This window comes from Poecilia reticulata, linkage group LG23 (assembly GCF_000633615.1).
Source record: "Poecilia reticulata strain Guanapo linkage group LG23, Guppy_female_1.0+MT, whole genome shotgun sequence".
NCBI lineage: Eukaryota > Metazoa > Chordata > Actinopteri > Cyprinodontiformes > Poeciliidae > Poecilia > Poecilia reticulata.
Genome location: NC_024353.1, coordinates 4,315,235 through 4,340,988, shown reverse-complemented (window position 1 = coordinate 4,340,988; position 25,754 = coordinate 4,315,235). Strand labels below are relative to the sequence as shown.

Below are 25,754 nucleotides of genomic sequence, written 5' to 3'. Positions count from 1 at the left end.
CCCAAATGGGGGATGCAGCTGCTCCCTGTGGAGTTTGGCAACATTAATAAATGTTGCGGAACTCTGATTTTTGTGAGAAACAAACCCAACTTCATCCTATTTATTTTAATTGATGGGTTTAGCTTTACAATAATGCAATTATAAGACATAACCAGCTTTAAGAAGAGAAAGATTACTTTTTCCTGATTGGCACAGCTGAGTTTTTATTTCAGGTCTGTGTTTAATCAGTTAGCTTAAGGAGAAATGCATTTGAAGTCTGAAGGAAAGACTCTTAGAAGTAGTACAGGAACGGTTTCAGAGATTTTTTTTTTTTCTTTTTTAGACGGAAGAAGCCAGATAAATATGCGCTGACAGGAATGTTTTGCTTTTTAATTTAATAATTTTACCGTTTTCTATAAAATCATTGTTTCTGGGTTTTACTGATTACATCGAGCATCTTAAAAAACAAATTCCGATTTTGTTTGAGTTTCAGGTAGAAAGCAGTTAACCCCATGTCTTTGTTTAAAAATTACACTGTAAAACTGCCAGATATTTTTTCCAATAGTGCAAAACAAGCCAGCTGTCAGACAACAATAGTGGTGTCATCTATCTGGGTTTGAGATGTTCATACGGGTTTCATGGTCCTGTGGTTCAGATCAATTTAGTAAGTCCATTACTAAGAGTTGAACTAAAGGCACACCGTCAGCTTCATCCACCCTTTTTTTTAAACAAAAAGTATTTTTCTCTTTTTCATCCATTTTATATGATCACAAAAAAGGCGAATGAAGATAAAAAATTCTTGGTTTAATTGGTCTCAAGATTTAATGTCAGGAAATACCCAACTTTCCAAGTGACACTGAAACACTGACGTTAAATAATTGCACATGCCCTCTTGGCTGGTGGCGTTTCAGTCCCTCAGTGATAGATGAGTAGCTGTGAGATCATGGAAGGAGTGCTGTCATACCCAAACAATGATGGATTGTCCTGACAGGAAGTGAACGTTCTCGCCAACGGGAGCAGTCTTCCATAAAAAGAGGGGAGACTTTGATACAGTTTTTTCCTCTTCTTTAGCACGGCTATACCATCCTCCAGTGACCAATCTATCATGCTAATTACCTTTCATAGCTGCCTGGTAAAACATTTGTGAAACATAACAGTGTTTGGACCTAAATAATGGCTTTACATCTAAAGGATTTAGATTTACTTCAACAACAAGGACGGTCATGCAAAATTAATTCAGAAACTTGAATTAGTGTTTTGGAAATACATAGTTAAATCAGTACTAACCTTTCCTATTATTATTATTATTGGTCCTTACTGAAGTAAATTTGTTCAACTTTATTTATTTAGGTGTATCAGAGGAAAGCAGGTCGAATAAAAATATCCAACAAAATTCCTTTCAGATATTCGCCCAAGTTTTTATTTTTTATTTTAATGATGTACGGTACTATACTGGCTAAATAATACTACATGTTTAGGATACACTGCCTAGAATTTTCCTTTTAAATCGATATAAGAGGCATTTCAGCCTAATGAGGTTTGTACATGTTTTTTTTGTGACGTTAGTGTAATGAAAAGACTTGAGCTGGAGCCCTTGTAGCCTGCAGTGATGAGATCTGAGGGAACAGCCGATGAGAAGAAGGTGAAAACAAGATCCGATCACTCTCCAAAGGCATGAGCCGTAATCTGGTTAAACTTGGAGAGACACGTAAAGCTCAAAAGAGGAATGGCAACAATTTAAGAAAGAAAAAAAATGTACGGACTTGTTTGCTTTGCGAAAGAGTCTAGCACTATAAATATAGACATTTAATTACAAGGATGTGTTGAAATGTATTGTTTTGGTTAATCATTTTGTGTTTTGAGCTCTCCCTGCCGGGTCAACAGTTTGTCAAGCATCTCTGTATTCAGCCAGAAGTAACCCCGGAAGCGGTCACTGCAGGTGCAGCGGCCAGATGAGCCTAAAATGCCCAAACCGCAGTCTTGCCCTAAGGACATTGTCAGCCTGCACCCTTTTAGCTGTTGCTCCTCCTCATCAGTAAGTTATGCCAGGGTTCCCCTCTTGACAGTTTGACAGATGCTTTCTGCACCTGAATCTGCAGCTGGACAAACTTCCTGGTTATTATCTAGTCGGCCCAGCAAAACATACCAAATTTAGAGTCAGATTCCCCATGCTCTGTATCCTCCCTTGCCATTCTGTGTTAACGCATTCATTTTTAGTTTTTGCTGCAATAAATTTTTTTTTACTCAAGATCTCTGGGTATTTTTGGAGAGATGAGACCCGTCTTTTCCCACATGCTCCGTTTCTGAGATTACACATCGTGTAGGGTGCTATAGGCTCTTCACCCGTTTTGTTGAATCACCTGAAACCCTCTCGAGTCACTTGACGAGGCACCAGTTTCCCGTCTGCAGGTCCTGTCCGTCCCTCACAGAAGATTAGTGTGCTGCAGTCGACTTTTCGAGGTAACAGACGTCAACAAGGCACAGAAACAAGCAGCGCACCAGAGGGAAGTCTTCCTCTTCAATGATCTAATAGTGGTAAGATTACTGTCCCGGAGTTTTTAAGAGTCTTTTTAGGTTTCGTGTATCTCAGTTTTGTCTCAGTGGAGTCCTCCATCACTGTAACCCTTTAGAACTAGCACAAAATATTTTAATCTTTCATCAAACAAGAAGTCTATGTTCTTCAGTTGCTTCCTACTACAAAGATTATGGATACTACTTGGAAGTAGAGTTTAGGCATGAATGAGCAATGAGAACATCTGGAAGGGGGCATTTTGGAAATGGGGGGATGAGGAAATGATATAGGGTATTCTCAATAAAATAAAAATCATTAGTAACTCCAAGTGCCTTGTTGCTTTCCTTTCTGTCCTCAAATGCTTGTTCATGCTTCCCCCGCCCCAGTTAAAGCATTAAAGCTGCTCTTTTCGCTGTGACAGCTGCAGTGCACCACCTCCTCTGAAAGCTTCTCAACTGTTATGTTGTTTTGTAACTCAGAACTCTTGAGCTGCTTCTTCTAATAATAGATGGCGGCAAATGTGGCGCACCCTCTGAAGAAAAGGTTGGCCCTCCGCAGAGCTGTCGCAGAAGCCGATCGTAAATTTCCAAGCGATTTTAAAGTTTCGTGAAGCACCGAGTGATTATTTTTTTAATGTTGGGTATAATTAATGTTCTCATTAAGAGACACATGAGGATCATTTATCCAAAGGAGCTAACTCCACTAATAATTACGTCGAGTACTGATCAGTTCAGCAAGAAACGCTGCGGCGGCGCAGACATTTTCCCCCCTCTTTGTACCACTGAAGCATAAAAGTAACTGGGATCTGCAGGAACCGAGGTCAAAAAGACCATTTAAAGTAGTTGCTGAAACATGTTGGCTACTAAAATCAAATCTGAATTTTTGTTTAGCTGGAATTAAAAGTTACAAGTGTTGTATTTTTTCCCCAGAGAAACTTTTTCTAGCAAGAGAAAGCCGGGTAGGAATTACCTTGAGAAAAATCTTCCCAAAGAGGAAAAAACGACATCATTTGTATTTAATTTGTCCCCTGTTCCAGCAACTGAACATGTCATGAGGTGTTAAAGTGCCAGCGTGACGTATCTGTTTGATACCACTTGCCTGGAAAATTATACCAAACGGTATCATTGTGAAACAGATTTGCCTCATTTTTCTCTATTTGGAAGGTTAGTGAAAAAGCTTCACGGCATCTCTGATACATTATGATGTAGGTTTGGCACGGAGTTATTTGTCATTCAAATGATGCTCAGCTAGAGACACTTCGAAGGTTAGGGTGAACATTAATACTGGCTGCCTGCCCTTTAAATTAGTTTCAAATGACAAATAGTTTTAAATGGTTTCTAAGCGGCTCCCTCCCCCCGCCCTTTTTTTTTCTTGTTGCAGATTTTGAAGCTCTGTCCAAAGAAGAAGAGTTCTGCCGCCTATACTTTCTGCAAAGCTTTGGGCCTACTTGGCATGCAGTTCCATCTTTTTGAAAATGAATGTAAGTGACCATTATGTCCTGGCTGCTTAAAAATAACTGGGAGAGAGTGGAGCAGAAAACGCAATTCTGCAAATGCATTTGCTTCAACAAATGGCTCCATTTAAGGCTTGGGGCCATGACATGCAGACCCCCGTTGCATTAAAACAATACCTTTGAAACTCATTTTAGCCTAGACACACGCGACCATCAGACAAATGTGAGGATGCATGCACCAGTGAAACTCGTTTAAGCATATACATGTTGCACATTAGCAACAAATGCTATATGTTTCCTTTCCATTTGCTGGACTTGAAGGGCATGTTTGCAGTCACCTCCAACTATACAACCAGTTTTGATAAGCTATTAAATGTTTTTGGAAGGTTTAGAAATGCTGTTTAAAAAAAAAGAAAAAATCCAAGTCTTATTAATAGCAATAAATATAGCATAAATTTATCTCTGATTTAATGATTTGATTAAAAATAAGTTAGAATCAACACAGACTGATGGAACATTTTGAAATTTAGCAAATAAGAGGTTTTTACGTGAAACCGACTGATTATGTGTGCAGCAACACCTTAGCTTCTCTTCCACCCCCTCACCCGACGACTGAGAGCGAACCGATCTCTTTTGAACTCCACAGACTACCCTCATGGAATCACGATCCTCTCCCCGTACGGCTCAGACAAGAAGCAGGTGCTCCACTTCTGTGCCCAAAGTGCAGAGGAGCTGCTCAAGTTTGTTGAAGACCTAAAGGAATCGATCGCAGAGGTGTCAGAGATGGAGCAGATACGCATCGAGTGTGAGTGTGTTTTCCCAGAGATGGTTGTTGACTATTAAAAAGGCAGTAATCACACTCTTTGTTCGACTTGCGCCGACTGAATAGGGAGAATTTATTTGCCGTTGCTTCTTAAGTGGAAAATGATCAGGTTTAAGGTCGATTACTTAATCATTTCTTCATACCCTGCAACATGTTCTTGCAATTTTACCAAAGCAGACATTTTTTTTTGTTGAGCAAGACTGTTCTCATATATTGTTGTAAAAAAAAAAATAAACAAATCAGAGAAATTGCCTAAATAAAAAAAAAATCATTCAATTTGTACAAAACTCTGTGGCTGTTAACGAAGCTGGATAGGGTTAGATGCTTCTCAAAGTCTCCAGACAATAGCACAGTTTACCTTGTCTATACTTTGACACGTATGAAAAGCCTTCGCATCAAGAATCTGCCCTGGCAGAGAGCATCAAAGAAAGCATCCCTGCTGGGATTTGAAGCAACCGCCTTACCTTTCACAGTGAGGGATGGCCTGCAGCCGAGGGAATAAAGATGAACAAGATGGTGAAGACAGGCAGAAGTTAAGAAAAGGGTTGTTTATCCCTAGAAACTAGTGGATTTGATTCTCTATGAGTTGAGTGTGAACGTTTAAATGTGTCGCCTTTTGAAAGACAGGAGTAAGCGGGTTAATGTTTTCCTTCTTCAACATCACAAGTCAACGTCATCATTTTTTATTTTTTCAAATTTATCTCGATGATGATGATGATGTTGATTGTTTTTCTTCTTTGCAGGGGAGCTAGAAAAGCAGCAAGGAGCCAAGATGCATTCAGTTAAGAGCAATGGGACACAGCTAGAGCTGCGCAGCAAACAGGGCTCGCTATCAGGTGTGTGTGTGTGTGTGTGCGTGTGTGGGGGGGGCTGGGAGTAGAGAGAGTGAACTGCTTTAAAAAAAAATTACAAGAAGTGATCAACTTTATTAACTGAAGAAATGCAAGGTAAATTTTCAAATAGGTGACCATTATCAGAAATTATGAAATATCTATTATGAACTTCAGAATTTTTGTGTCATTTTTGTTGACTTTGTTATATTTCTGGATACTAACAAAGCCCTTAATTTTTGTGCTGTGTGTGTATGGAATCATAGAGTTATCTTTAGATTGCAGATTCCTAAAAACTTCATAAAATTCTGTTGCGATATAAAGAAAACATCTGATCGCGCTATCATTTCCTACACGTTTCAAACTGAAACAGAAACTAGCAACTTTGGAACGATCAGAACAATCATGTGGAAATGAAGAGCTTAAATACCGAGGCGGAAATGACAAAGCAGTCCAGAAGGACTAATCAGAGGCAAATGGAAAACAGCTGAGGGATTAGTGCAGCCAAAGGAGAATCGGGAGATGGAAAACAGCTGTGGAAGGAGGCAGACCGGCAGGCTGAGGGAAGATCAGCGGTAAACGCTGGAGAAGAACCGAGAAACTACAAACTGAGGGGAAAAGAGAGTCTAAAAGCATGAAGAACAAAATACATGAATAAATGAAACTAAATCCAGGGGAGAAAATAACTGGTATGGTTGGACTTTTGCAATAATAATGAATATATATCTAAAACACGTCAGGATCAAGACACAGCTATTTTGTAAAAATTTAAATAATAATGCTGCAAAGACAATAAACGAGCCAAAGAAACTGACTACAATTTTTTTTTTTTTTTTGTTCTTGCAAATTGTGCAAAGCGCAGAGCAGGTAGAGGCGAACTGGCCTCTTGATTTGATTTGTAGCTACATCCCAATTTGGACGCATTAACACCGACCCACATCACTCCCCCACTGAAGAAATTCCTCCACTTTAGCTCTGTCTAAATATTTAACTTTTCAAATTAAGATGCTGGAAACAGAGCACAAATCTTGCCGTCGGCGTGCCGTTTACTCGCCTGTCTCCCTTCCGTTTCTAGGAAACACAGAGATAGATGAAAGAAGCGGACACAATGCAGTTGAGGTAAGTGCAGTTGAGATGGGTCGAAGTTCCCAACAGCAGGTAAGTCAGTGGATTCAGCATTAGGGCAGGATGAGGTAGGAGGAAGCATCAGGACCGATCCCGTGTTCAGGACTAGAGGCGTCAAGCAGGTGCGACTGAGGAGAGTGTGTGTGTGTGTACGTGTGTGAGTGAGTGAGTGAGTGTCACTGGGTAAATTGCAGCGGGCATGTGAGGTCACTCAACATTATTCGATAAAAATAAAAAAAAAACTTCATCTGCGATGGCGATGTGGAAGGGTTATAAAAGTCATAGCAAATATGCGTTCTCTTTGTCCCAAAAGTTTTAATTAGATTTGCGTACTCTGAAGAGTAGGACATTTACCACGGAACCCTAATTAACATGAGAATATATAGACGGATAAATTCAACTATTACTTCACCTAGAGTCAGACCCCCACCTACCCTTTTTGCCAGGAACTTCTCAGGCGAATCATTTTGTGCAAGCCAACTACTGTACCATAAGTACTTGTCCTCAAGGGTCCAGGTGACCTTTTTGAGTGCTTTATGTGGCTGTGGAGTGGAAGGTGGGAGTAAGAAAGCCCAATACAAGGGCCATCTTGACATTCTGCTGGGTTTTTTTTTTTTTTTTCCCCGCACAGCTCTTTGGTGATTTTTCAGGCCGTCAATCTTTTTAGTCACTGCTCCTTTACAAAAGTGTAATTTAATTCTTCACATTTGGCCACAGTGCTATTGTAAGCTTCTATTATATTCTAATATTCTTTTCTAATGTCTCTCAGTGAGATTTGTTGTTAGGGAAGCACAAAGTTGCACATAATAAGAGCAAGGAAAAACATACAAGGTTTTCCTTTTTTTTTTTTTTTTTTTTTAGAATAAAAGTCCAAAAATGAACTAAAGTTCATTGTTCTGGAACATGACATGCTCAGCTAGACATATTTGTTTCCATCTTGAACCTATAGGTGTTTTTATTAACCCAGGAACTAACTCTAAAAGTGCAATGCCTCTATGCTGTCCACTAATAGCAGTAGAGGAATTTTAAATCCGTTTATGTACTCAGTTGACTCCAGTGCGTTTTGTTGTCCTATATTTCACCTCAAGTCAGCCTTCTTTGGTCTGAGCTACCTTCTTACTAATCTGCCACACACCCAACAGTAAATGTCAGGGGCTGGTGGGGAACGACTGGCTGTCGAGGCACATTTATCTTAGAAACTAGGACAGTTTGTTCCAAAAAAAAAAAAAAAAACTCCCTTATACAGTCATGGCTAGCATCTTGTGGCAAGCTATTCATTTCAGTGGACTTGGTTAGATTTTAGAGAGAAATGTTAACACTATAAATTAATGTTTCCTGTAGACATCTGTGCTTGTGGGCCTGCTCACCTCCTGTCCTCTTCTTCCACTTCTCCTTCTCCTTCTTCTTCTTCGTATGACTTCCGTCTATGTTCTGGTTGCCTCGACCCTGAAGTCCCCCCAAACCCCCTGCACCCTGTGTCCACCGTCACCATAGTGCCACACAGTGGTTTGGAAGGGAGACACAGGAGGCCCCCCAGTGTCCTCCTTTGGAACCACGGGGCCCCTCCCGTAGAACCGTTCTTTCCTTCACTACTCTCCTTCTCCCCCCTCCCCCAGTCACAACACTGGTCTTCCCAGCATCCAGTCTACTGTTCCCAACACCTGTGGGGGTGGAGTGAGGAGAGTCACAATGCTTTTACACCTTCACTAATCCCTAACACCTAAGTTCCTACGCATGCCCCGTGTGGTTGCGCGCGTGTGTGTGTGAATGTGCTGCCACCCCCACAAAAAAAGAGAAAAAAACACAACAACAACAACAACGCTTGACGGATTGTAGAGGAGGAACCAGTTTTATAACATTTGATGCTGTTCTCTTGGCTGTTTTCTAAACTAGGTGTCAATTCACAACAGGCTTCAGACGTACCAGCTCAGCAGCAGTGCGGCTCAGAGCCCCGAGAGCGCGGCCCTTCTTAACAGCCGTGGGGAGCTGCTTTTCCAGCAGGGGTTAACACAGGGGCCGGCGCCTCCACCTCAACACCCGCGGCTGCATTCCGCGGCGAGCACCCCCGCCCACCACTTCCCCATTCAGCTGCAGCACCAACCCGCCGTGAGCGTGGCCGACCTGCGACCCGAGGCGCTCATCCAGTGCCAGCAGATCGTCAAAGTCATCATGCTTGACAGCAGCGGCCACGGACGCGTGGAGGCCTTCCTCAGCCAGACGCCCACCCACCCCCACCACCACCACCACTACCACCACCACCACCACCAGCTGAGCCAGTCTGCGATGTCCAGCCCCGTCCGCTCACCAGACGGCTCGTACGGCAACGACGGGCACCAGCCCCCGCTGCCTCCCCCGCCTCCACCTTACAACCACCCGCACCAGTATATACCCCCGGACCCCCGCCTCGGTCTACACCGGACCCCTAGCGGCTCTCGGAGTATGTTGTAAATAAATCGACACGAAATTTCACAAAACCTTCCTTCAGCCTATTTAAGATATGTGTGTACATAATGTACAGCTACTGTATACATACAGATGAAAGAGCTATAATGAGAAAATAAAACTCCACTTATATGCATATATTTAAAGAAAATATTAAAATGATAAATGTTTTAAATCAGACTAGGAGAAATAAAGTGAATATATATATATAAAGTTTTACTCAATTGCTCATGTATTTTGAAATATTATGTAGTTTTAACAAATTTCTATAACTTTTATGTCAGTTTTAACTCTCGCAAGGGGAAAATGGAAACTATAGACACTGAATTTAGTTGGGGGATGGATTCTTTCTTCACTTCTTACCACAAATGAATCCCTGAAACGTTTTTTTGTGATAATTTCCAGGAATGGATGCTCAACACTCCGAGGACCTCCTGCTTCTTTTTGCGTTTTCCTTTCTTTTGTCCCAGACCCCACGCCTACTTACTGTGCTGTACGTACACACGCGTGTTTAGCTGACGCTTAATGGAAAACATGTGCCAAAAATACATATGCCTCCACTAAACAATGACTTCTTTGCACTTGACTGAATGCTAGGGCTTAAAGAGATAAATACAAAAAAACAAAACATAAAAAAAGCAGAAAAAATACTTTAAGATAGTAGTGCTTTCGGGCCTCTTCTTCTAGCCATTTGCGCTTTTGCTGACTTATTTATGTGATGGAGGGCCTTCTTCTCTTCCTCTCAACTCCACTAGATTAAAAAACAAAATGTCTTTCTGTGAAAAGCTGTTTTTTTTTATCCACCCTTCCGTTGTAATGTGTCTGTATCACCTAAGAACTCTCAGTGGTTATTTAACATAGACCAGTGGTTCTCAAACTTTTTATAACAAGTACCGCTGTAGTAAAGTTTTCCACATTGACACACATAAAAACAACGACGTGGGAGTTTTTGAGTTTTATTATGTAATTTGGAAAACCGTTAATTCACACTGCAGGTCAGGTTAAGTTGCAGAATTTAATTGTGCCCCATATTCATTTTAATTTCTGACTTGAGCTGAAAAAAAGTCACAAGTAGGTCAGGTGAAGTTCAAAGTTCAACTAGAAACGATGTAAATTTCTGACCAACTGAACATCAAAGTAGTAGTAGTAGACATTTTGATTCATTTTTATGATTTTAATTTCATAAATTATTCTGTACTATTTGGGGACAATCAAGCAAATTATAGAATTACCTTGAAAAACAATAATCCAATTGTCAATAAATCAGCACAAATGTGTAAATTTGATTATTTGTAACAAAGTGGAATGACGTACCATATGGAAAAACTGCCACTGATCCGGATTATGAACCCGATGGTACTTGTTTTCTAATTCAGAAGTTCAGAAGTATGAGTGTAACCAATAGCATTTGGAAACGAGAAAGTTGGAAAGGTCTTATGTGATGATTCCTGTGCAGCACCTTGGTAATGGCAAAACCTTTTCATAGGCCATCAGTTATGATATAATCAGTTTATATTAACCTTAGCTGATGAGAGACAACATTGTTTTCTAAATGCTGACGGATTGAAACTTTTTCTTGGGTTTCTATGCTTTTCTGTTTGTTTTCAGCATGCCTTCAGTTCTTACCTCCTTTGTCGTTCCACTTTATTGCACTTGTCTAATGCGCTAATTTGGTTAGATTTCTTTGTAAGAGCGGATTGCGTCATTGACGGCCCTGTTATTAACATTTACTAACACTGTAAGGGATCAGTAGCTTGGTCTCTCACAATATTGGTTAACAATCTGAATGGTTTTTGAACATGGAGCTGGAACACAGTAAACTTGAACACTAGTAAAGTAGCTACCAGTAATAGGTAACTCGTTTAGTCTGTACTTGGAATTAACAAAAGTCTTTCCACCACACTTCAATTTTGAGACATTTCTGGAAAAAACTGTACTCAACTTGCTTATCTTGGTTATTGTTGGTTTTCTAATGGCCTACATCACATCTCTTTGCAAATTTCCTTGAATACCACCAAAGGCACCGGTGGTACTTGTAGCACAGTTTGAGAACCATGGTCATAAATCATTTAACATTTAAGATTAATAGGACTGAAAGACAACCATGAGAATGGGCTACTGGTGAACCAAATTCAATTAATCCAAGGTGGTTCATCTTCTTGAAGGCCATTTGTCAGAGAGCAAAGGAATCTGCTGGAGTAGGTTCATACTTTAAAGGGGTATTATGTAAAACTCTTCACGTGTAACATACTGTATGTACAACACACTGTGTGAGCCGCTGCAGTTTTGTCAAATGTACCCTTGTCAGGAAATCCCAAAATGAAATCACGCAAAGATGTTTCAGATACAAATGTTAAAATCTGTGTTCACATTTATTTGTCTTTGTGCTACCATCGTCCGTGTTCCCTTCTGTGGATTGCCGCTTGCTCATCTGCGAAACTCTCTGCGCTGAACGTTCCCACATCCCCAAGGTTCCGTCTCGGATTCTCGTGACTGTTTTCTCTCCCGCCATGACCTTTCAGACTTGACATTTTCCAGGGGAAGAAAAGGGGTGGGGAGGGGTAAAAAAAAAAAGAGGCAAGAACTACATGTAGCTTCTATTGCAAATGATGGCATTGACCCTCCTCTTTGTGCTGTTGTCTTTACTGCTTATATTAAGAATGGGACAAAAAAGAATGCACTATCTGACCTCTTTCTGTTTCACCTCGGCTTAGATTGTAAATACCACATGCGAGTGGAGTTGGGGAGGACATGCAAGCCACCTTCAGCCTCTTTCAAATTGCCGTCGCCCTGTCACGCGTCCTTCTTGCTGAAGTAGGTCAGCAAGCTGCCCGAGCCCAAGCGCGTCTGTCTCTTAAAATGTAAGCCCACCCCCACCAGGTACCGAGGAATGGATGTTCAGTTAACTCTGCTCCCATTTGACCTCCATCTGTCTGATTTGTTGATTTATAATCACACACCCAGTGCGGGAAGGTCTCTATCTCATTTTTCTGTCCCCCTGCCCCTCCTCCCGACTTTCACCTTGTGAAAAGACAGCGGTGGGGAAAACAAAAAAGAAAAGGAAAAAAAAGTGGGCTTGTGTTCCAGTAGGCAGAGTTGATGAGTGTTCATTTTAAACAAATCCATCCGCCCCGTTGTTTCCATCCCACTGATTGCTTTTATTGTTGTTTCATAATGCAATGAGAGGAATTAGCACTTTCAAAATGAATGAACAGCTCCGATGATTAGTTTAATACTTTTACTGGCTTGGAACACACTTTCAGCGGTTATGTAATGAATTTTAGCAGATTACGTTGAGTTTTGGATTATACACTGGTTTATGATGATTGTACTCATTTGTTTGTTTGAGACAACTTTTAGATGTAATAGGATGAATTTTCTTGTTTGTTTTTTTTTTTGTACTGCATGGCATTGGTTTGACAATGTATTGATTGAACCCTGATTCCAAAAAGGCTTGAACTTAACAGGCATGAGTGACATGTTTTAAGAAAAGTGATGTTTTTGGTTTTTAATAGGTAACGCCCTCAAAAAGACTCGAAACAAAACAGTAAGTTTCAGTGCCTCGTGACAGAGCAGTCGCCTGTTCCATGTTCCCCTTTTGTTTTTAGCCAACCCGTTTCTTGGTCCTCAGTTTGAACATTGTGTGTTTCAGGAATTTCGGAGCACAGATTTGACGGCTGGGCAATAAACGTGAGCGCGAGACGCACTAAGCGGTTGGATTCGAGTGAAAAGTTCAATGTAGCATTTTTGAAAGTGTAGCAAATGGAACATGTAAGGAAGAAACTTTCAAAAGGGCTTTGTCATACCAGTGCACACCTTCATCAGCTAATGACGAATGGATCTCGATGGCCTGTCGATCACTGTGTTTGCTCAATACCATATAGAAAGGTGTAGAAACGGAGGACACGTTTGAGGCCACACAGGTGAAACCATCTTCCTCAGTTGAATCATTCCTCTACCTGTATTTACAGTATATCAACTTGAAATTAAAGATTATTTAAGTGAATTCACCAACATGGTTTTGGCTCAATTATTGGATTTAATAGCCATGAGAACAATGGCAAGTTATGCAGACACTAAATCTTGTATTTAAATAGATTTTTGTAATGGTCAACATGACTGATTTCAGACGGTGATGCAAAGCCTCTGGCTTTTGATTCATCTATGTATGACTCATGGTCTCCCAGAGTCAGGTCTTTTTTTAAGGTCCAGAATCACAGCAGTGCGCCACGAGTGGCTGTTTATAAAGACCCAAGTTGGAAAAGCAAAGCACATCGGGCAGCTTTCACATAACACCAACCGCTGTTAAGCAGGCAACAGCATAACGAGTATGAATAACATTATCCCCAGGCAGCGTATGTGTTTAAGGAGTGGGAAACAGTCAGACTGATCTTTAAATAACAGTACTAGTCACTATGACAGACAATGACATCAGTTTTGTTCTGAAAGCTGGCCGCTCAAAACGGACATCTCAAGAGTGACGTTTTCACAAGCTGTGGCTTCTTTTCAACTAAGCTTACACTTTATAGGATCTTTTATGAATTCTGGGAATAAACATTTCAACAAAATATTCTGAATTGACTACAACTGTCAGGGTGTGGCTTTTTGTTGTTTGTTTTGTTAGAAAATGTGTCTTATTACCAATAGTAAAACAATGCTGAACAAAGTATTTATGTGTAGTGTTTTTTTTATTTTAGTTACATGAAAAGCTGAAGTACAGTCAATCCATATATACAAAAATCACATCGTTTCAAAGTATGCATCTCCAAATTTGTACATTTTCTACGTCTAGAAACAATAAGTGTCAAGCAGACAAAAAGATGCTCATATATTTAAAAAGAAAAATCCCCACAAAGTTCAGTGGTTCCTTTCGGTGTTTATCCAATTTTTTATCCATACGTACTAGGAAGGTTGGTTTGTGTTTTCTTATTGTGTTGACAAGTTTTGTGTTTGGTTTTTTTCATGTTATTTCCATGTTTAATGTTTTCTGTAATTGATCCAGTTTGTTTTCCGCTGCTTCCACTTAGACAACTGGCCTCAACTGGCTCCAATCCCAGTGACCCCACCTCCTAGCCATTTCATTCTCCTCTTGTCTATCTGCTGCTGTCTTAAGTTCTGATCAGATCCTCCTTGTAATGCTTTTCGTCTAACCTTTGTTTCTGTACTGTAACTGCAACCTGTTTCGTGCACCAGACAGGACCACCGAAACTGGCACATAAAACAAGCACAATATTCAAATGGGTTTGCCCTGGACCTACCGTTTCTGTTTTATTAGCCATTTAATGGGAAGGTCTCTGCTACCTGTAGGTGATTGTAATGCAGCCTGTAAAGGTTTTAAGATCCTTGAGATAAATCTGATCATTGGACTTCTGAGAATGTGAAAAGGCTAGAAAATGTTATTTGAGTTTTAAAAAGTTTACTTTGGAGATGCATGTTTTAACACCACATGGCGTCTTCTTTTAAATACAGATCTGCTTAGTTTTCTAATATCGGAAATACATTGCAAACAACACTCCTTAATATACATAAAGTCAAACCTAAACATATGTTTAAAAAAAAATGTAATTACATTTAAATTGAATTAGAAATACTCCGGTAATTCTGTGGAACTTGTAAGGATTATATAATGAACACATTATAGCAAAAGTCGATTCAGTGCCTTGTAGAACTGTCCACACCCCTTGATTATTATTTATTTTTTTAAATACACTTTTTACAAATGAAAATCAAAAATGTATGCTGTGCGTTTGTACCTAATCCCCCAGGATCAATACTTCACTGAACCGCCTTTTGCTACAATTATGACTAACTCTTCCTTCACAACTTTATCCCTGGCTGCCGTGTTCCTTTGTCTTTATGGTATCGTTTGCTCATTAGCGTTGTTTAGCAAACCTCTGAGGCCTGTACAAAAGCTGACATCAAGTCACTCACAGGAATACTTTAATTACCCGACTTATTAAGGCAGTTGGTTTCACAAAATTTTACTTGGAGGTATCAGAGTAAAAGGGGCTTACTGCAAATGTATACCACACTTTCCTATTTTTGATTCATGAAAACAGTTAAACCTTTAATAATTTCCGTTCTACTTCGTAACGATGTGCTACTTTGTGTGTTTTGTTTAATCCCATATCCCAGGATAATACATAATTGTAGCCAATAACAGGGTGCATGCGGGTTATCTACACAGTTTCATTCATAAATAAATTCTCAGTTTGTCTTCAGAGTCTTTACTTCTAAATGCAAACGTCCACTACATGTCGAAAAAGGTTTCCAGCACAACGTGGGTTGGAGTCGAGCGAGCGAAGTGCTTTTCCTCTAGTGATTTCTGTTGCCCTGTTTTTTTTTGTTTTTTTTTTCTTTTTTATTCACATTTCAGCAGAGATCACATTAAGTCCTGGCAGTCACAACGGTTTAACCCGAGCAGTCCTGGCTACACAGGAGCTTCACCCATGCTTCCTGTGTGCGTGAATTCTTCCTGCCCTGATGACTTCTCGTCCTCCTGGGTAGTTGTCATCTTCCGCCAACGCTGCCGAATGCAAAAGAGAATTTGATCGCCCTCTGGTAAGACCACGGAGAGTTTTGTTTCTTAAAGTCGTATCGGATGAGACGAATGCGAACGGATAAATAGCAAAGCTGGAATTGCACGTGTCCGTTCAGCGAAAGCAGAAAAAAAAATGAATTGGGAACATTTATGCAGGAAGGTGTACCTGTTTGATGCTGCCTCTGGTAGTGCAGAACATGTAGATCACGTAACCTGGGATGAGGACCATTGAAGACAAAGCCATAAACCATCCAATCACTTGACCCCACATCGGATACACATACTTCCCCAACGTCAGGGGGGTCATTTCAAAGGCGCTGAAGGTGAAGACCCCCTAGAAAAGGCAAAACTATTAGTAGATGTTACTGAACCCTGAGGGATCCCACAGGAAATATCCAATGATAATCTCTCATTTGTTCAAAGAGCTGCCTCTTTGAACAAATGAGGCAGCTCTTTTATATCTTATAGTTTATTATATATTGTTTGGACTGATTTTGCCAAATGCTTGTTTTAAGTCTATTAAAATTCTAACCACACATTTCTTTTGATCAGTAGGATTAGTTATTTTCTCAAATCAATTAATACTCTAGTTGTTGATCTGTTTGATCACAAGAGCAACGACGGAGGTGGATGTAAAGGCTGGATTGTTTTGAGACGACATACCAATTACAAATGCGAAACGCAACATTTTTGGTAATTATGTAATTCTATCAGTTTGCAATATAATTAGGGAATCGATCTTCTCAAAAGAAGTTTAACAAAAGCAATGACGTGTTTATTGAGCAAAAAAAAAAAAAAAGGTTACGATCAATAATGGTTCCCATACCAGGCAGATCAGAGGCGTGAAGAAGAGCCAGCAAAGCTTCCACCAGACACACGGCCGATAACCAATCATGTCCTCGATGTTTTTGTAAAATCGTTCGGCTCCTGTCACGTGACAAGCAGCGTGCAAAAGAAAACGGGAGCAATGAGAACAGGATGACCAAAGAGATGATGTCTACGATAAACGACTACTTTGATCCGGTCCAATAATGTCAGCTGTAGTTTTTTTTTCCAGTAGATTCCAAAACGCTTTCATCGTCCACAGCAAAAGATGCGAACGGAATGTATCCTTACCATAAAACCAGGATATGGAGATGGTTTCAAAGAAGACGAGGAAGAGGAGACACATCCCACTGGCAGAGTAGTAATCAAACATCTTGAAGACATACAGACCGCCCTGAGACATTAAAACAAAACGTACATAAGGAAAACACAAGATCAAATCTTATTTCTTTCTCAATAATGTAAAAAGTAACCAGACCAGACTAGAAAAGTTTAAACGAGATTGTGCAGATACTACATCAGCAATGACATATTAATTTGTTTAAGACTTTTTATGCAACGTTGCCAATATTTTTGAATGTTGCGTTGTAAAATATTGCTAAGTAAAACAGCTCGAACACCCAGACGAGCACCTGAGTGATGTTGGAGAAGCCAATGACGAAGGAGATGAAACAAACGATGAGGATGAAGAGCTTCTTCCTCTTCCTCAACACCAAGGGATACTCGTCCATGAGGGCTGTGATGAATCCTTCAACTGTGCAGAACTAGCCAACAAAGCGTGAACAGAAATGACTCAGACGGCATGTCACACACACGAGGAGCTTGGCCTGCGCCTTTCGACACTTAATCGTCACATTTTACGTTTTTCATCAACTGAAGCGTTGATAGCTTTCACTTTGCGTCTCCTTGTAGAGAAACTTTTTTTTTTTTTGTAATTTATAAAGCGGCTGATGAATTTATATAGATGCCTTTTAAACCTTTTGTTTTATCGACTCGTCGCTTTGCGAAGAACTATTAACATTTTATAAACGAAGCCAAAGATGCTTTATGTTACTGCTTTGGCTCCTTTTATATCATCATAATTTTTGCAATTTATAATGAATTCAAATTAAATCAATACCGTGTCATTTAGTTTAGATTTGAGTCTCCTTTTGTTTAAAACAGCCACCAGTTTCTCACCACATTGGGTCACGCACACAAATAAATGCAAAAACTGTAAATGGATCCCCAAAAACACATTAGCAGTAGAAAAACTTTAATTTTTCTACCTGGCTGTCCAAGCCGAGCATCATGAGCATGGAGAAGAAGAGGATGGCCCAGAGGGAAGACATGGGAAGCTGGGTGACGGCCTGAGGATAGGCAAGAAATGCCAAACCCGGACCTGTGATGTAATTCAGATCACACTTTTTTTTCCTTTTTTTTTTTTTCTTTTACATCCGATCATAAATTTGCATGAGTAAAACTTGAGCAATTGGGGCGAAGGCCGAACGTACCCGACGCTGCCAGTTCCTGCACCGGTTTCTTTGTGATGTAGGACATGAATCCTACAATGGAGAAGATAACAAACCCAGCAAACATGCTTGTACACGAGTTAATGCAGCATACTATGATAGAGTCCCTGAGGAGACAGGATGGGGGGGAAAAAAGAAAAAAAAAGAAACCATGAAACAGGAAAAAAAAAAAACTAGAGAGGGAAAATCAAGATGTTTAAAACGTAGATCTCCTGTCCCTACCTGTAGACGTCGTTGTTGTAAGTGTTGTAGCTTCCGAGCGCGATGAGCGAGCCCAGGCCCAGTCCGTAGGAGAAGAAGATCTGAGTCGCCGCGTCCAGCCACACCTCAGATCGAATTAGCTTGTTGAAGTCGGGAGTGATGTAGAACAGGATGCCGTCGATGGCTCCAGGAAGCGTGACGCCGCGGAAGAACAGGATGAACAGCATGAAGTAGGGGTAGGTGGCGGAAAAGTAAACCACCTGCGAGAGAAGTGGAGTTTGTAGACGGGGAAAAGTTACTCTGACTTTGAGGTCTCTACGTGTGCTCAGCCGCAAGTCCTGTTTCTTGAATATGTGATTAATGGAATAACATGGAAAGGGGAGATTTTCTAAAATATTTTCAGTTTTTCTTGGCCGCAGGACTTGTGAAACGTGACTTGCAGTTCTGTTGCATAATCATTACGTCTAATTGGTAATGTCCATCAACATCAGGACCTTGGGGGAATCCATTTTTCTCACTTCTCTCTGGCTCCTCACATTAAAATCCAATTATCCCTAGCAGTGAATGTGTAAATGTGTTTCTCCTCACATACTTTGCTTCAACTTGCAGTGATTTTAAATTCCAGGCAGCAGGCTGACGTGTTTTTTTTCTCTCTTTTGTGCTTTTTATATCCAAATCATGAAGCTATATGAGCTAAAGACTCCCACGAGCAATTATTTCAGTTCCAGTGTAAAGTCAAAGGACTTGTTGGGGGTTATGAGTCTTGTCAACTCAAGGAAATTCAACAGTTATGTAATCGTTCAGGTTCAATACTGTTGTATAAAAACAGTCAGAATAGATAAATGATTCAGAAAAGTCTTATCTCGATAGTGTCTATCTCTAAAGAAAATACCTTTTAAGGTAAACTTTTGTTCCTACATCAAAGACACAATGTTGTCTATCTGGGCAAACCCATGTAGGGCCACCATGGAAACCACAGACAACGCCTTTTGGGACCCATATTGTTTGCCCTCATTTATCCCATATGGGGCCCATATAGGCATGCTGGCTGGACTAAGATTTATGTGGTAAAAAATGTTTTTATATTCATCAAAATATCACAAAACACCAAAAACGTTTCAATACAAGACAAAGTAGCTTATAAAAATAAACACTTATTATTTTTGGAGGGTTTTTTTATATTTTAGGCCGTAATCAGACCTAGGTTGCTTAATAAAATTCAGCCAAAAAATGTTTATTACAAGACATTTATCATTTAACTTGAGGGCAATTTTATTATTGTTATTATTATTATTATTATTATTATTATTATTATTATTATTGTTATTATTATTATGGATTTGACTAGCTTTTTTACTTATTAAATTTCATGTTAATTAAAAAAATGTTTTATTGACTCAAGATATCTTTGTCTATACCAAATCACCATGTGTGATGGAAAAGCTAAATTTAAAGAAGTTTTTAAGGGCAAAGAGGTATTTTCACAGCCCTACATCACATGTAATAAATCAATATTTTTTAATTCATCACCTATAATACTTTGTGTACATTTTGTTTCATTGGTGAACAAATGTGGTACATGTTCCAAAAAGTGCCGTTTTTGTGAACAAAACAAGCTCTCTTGGTTTCACGAACCTAGCTTTAAATTGAAATAAGATGTTTTCGGAGAATCAGAATATTCCGGATTAAAGGAAAACCCATGAAACGTCCATGAGACAGTCTCACCTTTCCCGTCCACTCCACCCCTTTCCAGATGGAGAAGTAGACCAGAACCCAGGCCAGCGCCAAGGTGCCCACTAAAGGCCAGCGCAGCTCTCCTGGCGTCTCCAGTCCGTCGGTCATCTGGTGCATGTTGCGTCTGCAGACACACAGTTGCACGCAGAGTCATTTTTAGCTGTTTTACATCTGTCGGGCGGATGCGCTGGACGGGTCTAAATCTGCCGACGTACTCCCAGAACTCTGTGACGGCGCTGGTCAGGTTGGTGGTGTCGGTCAGGCTGTAGTTGGAGAAGCAGCTTTCGGTGTTCCAGGGGTTATCGCAGCTCTGCCAAGGCAGCTCCTGCACAAGAAAGTCCAGTCAGACTCCGGTGGGACGTAACATAGCGGGATGTTGGGTAAGACGGGTGATGGGTTAAACAAAGAGGACATTTTTCCAAAGAGAAATGAAAAATCTGCGACTATTAAAACAGCTTCCTAATTTATTAAGCATGTTAAAAAGTGATGTGTCCTTGACTTTATCGACATGCACATTCCTAGTAGCTAAAACTTTCTGTCTGCTGAGATTGGCGGTGAACAAACCTACCGAGCTGAAGGAGTTAAATAAGTAGTAAAGAGCCCAGGCGATTATGATTATGTAGTAGATGTTTAGCCAGAACGACAGGACAACGGCAGCCAAACCAACACCTAGGACATGAAGAGAACTTCAGCAATTCAAGTTTACTTTTCCTCAACCCTGAAACACAACCGTAACCCCCGAAAAAGAAGAAAACGCAAGAAAAATATACATAAGACAAAATAAGTCAAAGCTACTCTATGAAAAAAACATAGTACAAAAATACAGTGTGAGAAAAGTTGTTTTCTTTCTTTTCTTTTTTTTTTTTTACCTGCCTAAATATTTTATATCATCAAACAAAATTAAGGTCTTATCACTGTATCTCACAAATTCATAGTCCATACTTTGACTAGGTCAATCCCAACCCCATTTTCAGAGTTTGATTTGCTGGCTTGCTGATGGCCATTTTCTGATAAAAACAGAGTCTAGGGTTCCATCAAATAAGTCATCCAGGTCGTGAAGAAAAACAACCTCATATTCTGAAACAGTATATCAAGTATTGTCTCATTGGTGTACAGAATTTCCCCCAAAACTTCTGGGAGTAATCAGAATGTGTTTTTTTTTGGGGGGGGGGTATGAGGCAGACCTTTATGTGCTTTCCAATCAGGAGTTGTTTTGCTTTCATTTGATGTTGGACCAAAACGCAGACAAAGTATTTAATGAGAGCAAAAAGGCACAAACTGGAACAACAAATACAACAGTACATTTCATAGAAGGAGTCAGCAGAAAACAATGAAGGAGAGGACAGTGACACGGGAGCCATTGGGCTAATCACAGGGAAATAGAAACAGCCAAGGAAGAGTTCAGGCAGAGGAGAATCAGGGGATGGACAGCAGCTGTGAAGGGGAGCAAACCGGCAGGCTGGGGCAAGTAGGAAGATGAACAAAGCCGAGGCACAGGAATTATAAATAAAGGGAAAAAGAATAGAAGTACTCTAACACAGCAAAGGAGAAAATAAACGATCAACACAAAGGAATAGACTAAAATGACAAGATCTAAATAGTCGACAAAGAATGATCAAAACTGAAACCTAAAGTAAAAAAACCCAAGGATCATAACATATTAAGTTGATATAACTTTTGCTCTTTGTGTCATTTTTTTCCGACGTTATTTTCCTCCTACAATAAATTAGCTTCAAGATCAGAAAACTCTCAAGTTTCATATAGTGAAAAACTAAATAAATCTGTAAAAAGAGGCACATTTTTACAGCGCTGCGCATGACTCCCAACATAAAGCACATTATTTGACATTCACCAGCGCACATAACAGATGAATCAGTGTTATTGCAGGAAAAACGTTATTTTTTTAAGCTTATTCTTCCATCCATTTAAAATGCAAAAATTACCTTTCATCATGGGAATGAGCTTCCACACCCCTAACCCCCCCACGGAGGTGAACTGTCCCAGGGCCGTTTCCAGGAAGAACAGAGGTATCCCAGCAAACACCAGGGTCATAAAGTACGGGATCAGGAAGGCTCCTGAAGAAGAAGAAAACGGATACGAGTAAGCAGTGTGTTGGTTAAATTAACCTCAACTTCCCTTCATTTTAAGCCGAGAAGAAATTAAAACTTGCCACGATAATCCTTGAGGTTAACACTGTTTTTCTGAAGTTCGTTAAACCAAGCCTGTAGATCTCTCTACTTTTTATTATTTTATTTTCACACCAGAAGACGGGTTTAATTCCATTTCTGGATAATTCAAATTGAGCAGGCTCGTCTTCGTCTTGCCGCTGGGAAGGTTTTAATGGTAGGGGAAGAAGGAAATGCCTTCCTAAGCACCTTATTTTGATGAAATGTAATTCAGTGGAGCGATTGCAATCAAATTATCTTTTGAATCAAATATCAGCAGAAAGGAGCGGCTCTGGCCTAAAGGGGACAGTGTGTGTGTGTTTTGCTGTGGTTGTTTGGGATGAAATATTCCAGCATTATAAATTCACACATTTAAGCCTCGAGCCTCTGCATCAAAGAATATTATTATCACTACAAAGCCTTTTTGTACACATGTGGTTCTGCTGGTGTCGTTGTTCCGGTTTGCTCTTACCTCCACCGTTTTTGCCACACAAATAAGGAAATCGCCACACATTTCCCAAGCCGATGGCATATCCCACACACGACAGCAGGAAGTCAAATTTCCCCTTCCAGCTTCCCCTGTCAGGAGGGGCTTCCTTTTCCTTCTTTTGATCTGCAGGGGGCGCTGTGGAGACCAGGTCCTCGGAGGGGACGGCTTGTTTGACCTCTGACGGGGAGTTTAAGTCCACTGTACTCTGCCCGGTCTTCCCCATCGTGGGACCGCTCCGGTCCAGATAGGTCAGGGAGCTTGTTGTCCTCACGGCCAGGGATGGAGCTGAGTGTTGATGTTGGACCGGTTTTCTTACTTGCGCTAGGCCGCCTGGATCTGGACTTGGGTGTGCTGACTTGAGATGTGCTGCAAGTAAAGTTTTTATTGAGATGTTGCCTACACCTTTTCTGTACAACTTTAAAAAAGTATCAACAATAATGTAAAAATAAGAATGACATTAAATGTTCACTCAGTAATTTATTGGAGTTGTATGATAAATCAACACAAAGAACACCAAACTTTTGAATAAAAGCTCGACAACAATTTCTGCATTTCCATCTTGGCACGAGATCTAGAAATGACTACAAGAATACCTCAATTGTTGGTCAACATTTTTGATCAATCACTGTATGTTTCATTATTTAAAACTCCTTGTGTTTGACACGTCTTTCTTTTACACCGAATGTTAAAATATAAATATAAAAAAATATATAGTAACTGCTTTATTTTCTATGGACGGCTATATCACAAGTGACAAAATTAGTATAAATAACAGAACAATTAATAGTGTTTTAGGGTAATACAGATGATTTAATCAAAGCAATCATTCACCACACATTACCGTATATCTTTATCTTTAGTCTTTCTGTCAATCCGGATGTTTTTTAATTGTTTGTTACAACTAATATCAGGAATTGGTAAAACAAAAAAAACGAGAAATATAGTAGAAATTAGGGTTTAAAGTTTAAAGAAAACTTGTACTAATAAACTTGATAAAGTCACCTGCACAATTCAGTTGTTGAAACAATGTGAGCAAGAACGAGTCTACGGTTCAGTTTCTGAAGAACAACGCATTCACACTAATTATGTTTGCTGTTACATAATCCCACATCAGCAGCCTGACCCTTGTGAGGACTGCTCATGTTTGCAAATATTGACTGACCTAAAAATTGTTCAGATTGCTTTATGCAATTGAGGTTAATTATGGATCACTTGATGAACTGTAAAGCCCGCAGTAGGACGTTCTGTGAAATAAAACTACCAGCCCCAGAAGAAAATAAAGTAAATAATTGAGAAGACATTGTGGGAAGGAAAGTAACAATTACCAGAGTGAAAAGATTCCTGCACAGACATGAACCGAAAGGCAACTTAACCAGAAAAAAAGCTATTTCTTCAAAAGCAACATAAAGTTAAAATGCACCCACATGTAAAGAGGATTATTTTTCGAGAAACGTCTTGCAGTTTGAAGGGCTTGGCCACAATTCTCATCCTTAGATTTGGGGAATTAAACTTGAAAACCTAAAAACACAATTCTAGTTGCAGTACAAGTGTCAGCGTCATCTTGGTTTGGGTGTTTTACTGCTGGAAGAACGCTTCATGAAAATAGACGGAACTACGAGGACAGAGCATAAATTTGGAAATGTTAAAGCAACATCTCAAGACATCTGACGGAAGGTTAAAAGTTTGGCTGCAAATGGTTCTTCCAAACTGGAAATGACCCAAAGTTATATTGTCTGATTAGTTTCAAAGTAGCTTAGGAACAACAAAAAAAATTCAATGTTTTGGAGAGGCCATCGCAAAACCATCTAAATGAAAAGGTGTCTGTGTGAGAAATGTGTTCCAAAAACATGACTTGGTTTCACTGTTCGGGGCGATGATGGAAAATAATTGAATGGAGCTTGTGAAAGTATAGCCACGATGTTTCACACAGGTTGTATAGTTTAGAAGGCAATCAAACAGAAATTAACATTCAAAGCCAAATTTGAATTTCGTGAGGCCTTCACTGGCAATTGTATTTCTTATTCAAGAACAACCTATGCACACAATGTCATCTTACCTCGGTTGAAAACTCTGACAAGCTGAGTTGTCAACTCAGGAGGCAGCGTATAGAGGTCTGTCCTACCTGTTGGCTCCCCAGCTCCTTCGTCAAGTCATCCACTTCAGTTTCCACATCAGCTGCTCCGGTAGCACAAACCATCAGTTTGAAAATCCTAAGACAAACACGAAAAGATTCACATCAGTCCGAAAGGCCTCGACGATTCACCAACATATCTGGGAGCCCCGTGTTGGATTTCGAAACTCTCTAGTGTGTGCAATCATTTGAAGGTGGCAGATCCTGCAGCTGGTTATCGAACGCTTGGTAATAAAGTTCGACCTATCCACTTTGATTACAGCTCCAGTGTGACTGGTGAAGCCCTGCGGCCCTCGGGGGGCTGGGGGGAGTTCGAGGGGGTTGAGGGGGAAATGCAGTACGTCAATTGGTCAACTCTGCTGGGGGGGCGGGGGTGGGGGACTCTTGCAGCCATGTGAGTTTGGGCATTGTGGATTAGTGTTTGCTGCAGTCAGCTCTTGCCAGCAGTGTTACCATGGCGTTTCTTTGCACAGAAGGATCTGATGAGTTGAAAGACCACGTGGAGTTTGGAAAAATGAAGCCAGTGGTGGGAGCTGGCAGAGGCAGTGGATATGTATGGGCTCAAATGAGGTCATGGCAGTATCAGACTCTGGTAAATGTGACTCGACTGGCCAGGGACATGGAATGAGCACAACTTTTATGAGTATAAAAACAAATAAATAAATAAAACATTCCCAAGATCAGTCGTTGCTTTGGATCAGTAGTTGCTTTGGCATTATCGAAACACGATGCCAAAAACCCGATTTGGCGTCTCGTTCTGCCCGCAATTTTCCCCACGTAAATCCAAATATAAAAGCACAGACTCAATAAACGACTGTTACATACAAGGTTTGCAAAAGTCCATGTTGAACTGTTTTACATTTTGTCAGGCTACAACCACAAAACTCATTGTATTTTATTGGGGCTGTGTGTGACAGACCCACAGAAAGCGGTGCATATGTGAAGCGGAAGCAGAATGTTTCGGTAACACTTTATTTGAAGGCCTTGTGCTT

The 25,754-nt window shown here is 40.2% G+C and overlaps 2 protein-coding genes across 7 annotated transcripts in view; one reads left to right on the top strand and one right to left on the bottom strand.

Annotated features, from left to right (window-relative positions):
* iqsec3a (IQ motif and Sec7 domain ArfGEF 3a) overlaps window positions 1–9,347 on the top strand; it is an 88,944-nt gene extending 79,597 nt beyond the window's left edge. For 4 of the 6 annotated variants that reach the window (XM_008400649.2, XM_008400650.2, XM_017302799.1 and 1 more), the window contains 6 exons: window positions 2,389–2,514; window positions 3,872–3,971; window positions 4,591–4,749; window positions 5,511–5,603; window positions 6,673–6,716; window positions 8,616–9,347. In XM_008400649.2, the coding sequence (XP_008398871.1) occupies window positions 2,389–2,514; window positions 3,872–3,971; window positions 4,591–4,749; window positions 5,511–5,603; window positions 6,673–6,716; window positions 8,616–9,170 (1,077 nt within the window). In that variant the 3' untranslated portion in view covers window positions 9,171–9,347. The remainder of the gene's footprint in view (window positions 1–2,388; window positions 2,515–3,871; window positions 3,972–4,590; window positions 4,750–5,510; window positions 5,604–6,672; window positions 6,717–8,615) is intronic. The other 2 variants (XM_008400651.2, XM_008400653.2) reach the window with 2 other exon arrangements.
* Window positions 9,348–12,155: 2,808 nt separating this feature from the next.
* Window positions 12,156–25,053, bottom strand: LOC103459242 (sodium- and chloride-dependent GABA transporter 1-like). Its single transcript, XM_008400642.2, has 14 exons — window positions 24,754–25,053; window positions 22,614–22,997; window positions 21,920–22,051; window positions 20,545–20,645; window positions 20,192–20,301; window positions 19,968–20,100; window positions 18,264–18,502; window positions 18,024–18,148; window positions 17,799–17,911; window positions 17,163–17,294; window positions 16,822–16,924; window positions 16,532–16,632; window positions 15,872–16,039; window positions 12,156–15,690 (listed from the first exon to the last, which is right to left on the bottom strand). Exons 2-14 carry the CDS (start codon window positions 22,852–22,854, stop codon window positions 15,595–15,597), a joined length of 1,794 nt encoding a protein of 597 aa, XP_008398864.1. The 5' UTR covers window positions 22,855–22,997; window positions 24,754–25,053; the 3' UTR covers window positions 12,156–15,594.
* Window positions 25,054–25,754: the final 701 nt, after the last annotated feature.

Excerpts from the sequence above, each read along its gene's own strand:
- LOC103459242 (XM_008400642.2), bottom strand. The coding sequence starts at position 22,854 with ATGGGGAAGACCGGGCAGAGTACAGTGGACTTAAACTCCCCGTCAGAG. Across the intron at positions 18,149-18,263 it reads TACAACAACGACGTCTACAG|GGACTCTATCATAGTATGCT; the intron begins GTAGGGACAGGA and ends CTGTCTCCTCAG. Across the intron at positions 16,633-16,821 it reads CTCCATATCCTGGTTTTATG|GAGCCGAACGATTTTACAAA; the intron begins GTAAGGATACAT and ends GTCACGTGACAG.